The sequence below is a fragment of the Phytophthora parasitica genome (assembly GCF_000247585.1).
Source record: "Phytophthora parasitica INRA-310 unplaced genomic scaffold supercont2.95, whole genome shotgun sequence".
NCBI classification, from domain to species: domain Eukaryota; phylum Oomycota; class Peronosporomycetes; order Peronosporales; family Peronosporaceae; genus Phytophthora; species Phytophthora nicotianae.
Genome location: NW_008649081.1, coordinates 155,374 through 155,911, shown reverse-complemented (window position 1 = coordinate 155,911; position 538 = coordinate 155,374). Strand labels below are relative to the sequence as shown.

The 538-nt window shown below is 56.5% G+C and overlaps 1 protein-coding gene across 1 annotated transcript; it reads left to right on the top strand.

The window, feature by feature from the left end:
- Window positions 1-9: 9 nt before the first annotated feature.
- On the top strand, window positions 10-519 carry PPTG_18791 (hypothetical protein; the record flags this gene model as incomplete). Its single annotated transcript, XM_008917185.1, has 1 exon — window positions 10-519. One exon carries the CDS (start codon window positions 10-12, stop codon window positions 517-519), a length of 510 nt encoding a protein of 169 aa, XP_008915433.1.
- Between the last annotated feature and the right edge of the window lie 19 nt (window positions 520-538).

Here is a 538-nt window from a genome sequence, read left to right as displayed (position 1 = left end):
AAGCGAGCGATGCTTGCAGCGGAGAAGAAGGCCGGCCTCTCATCCAGTACAGCTGTATCGTCTAAACCTGCACCTTCAACCTCTACCTCCCACAAGCCTCGCGGTCTGGCGAGTGCTTCTGAATCATCTCAGCCTACCGCGAAGCACGTGTCAAAGCCAGTGTCTAAGCTGATGCCGAAACCCATTTCTAAGCCGATCGCGAAGCCTCTCACCTCCCAGTCCGCTCCAGTATCCAAGCCAGTGTCAAAGCCTGCATCTAAACCTCCGATGCTGTCCCCGGTGCCCTCAAAACTCCCTCCTAAGAGCCACTCGCCCGATGTCGTGAACTATGAGATGTCGGATAACGCCGAGTCCTCGGGAGGTGACAGCGACTCGGACTCGGAGCGTCATGGCAAGAAGAAGGTGCCTAGGTGGGCGCAGAAGGACCATCTCAACAAGATTCTTCACGCGCAGTTCGGCAAGAACGCCATTGATCCCTCACCTGCGATTTTCCAGGACTTCGTGCATCTACCGCAATGAGGCGGGTTCTGAGGGCAAG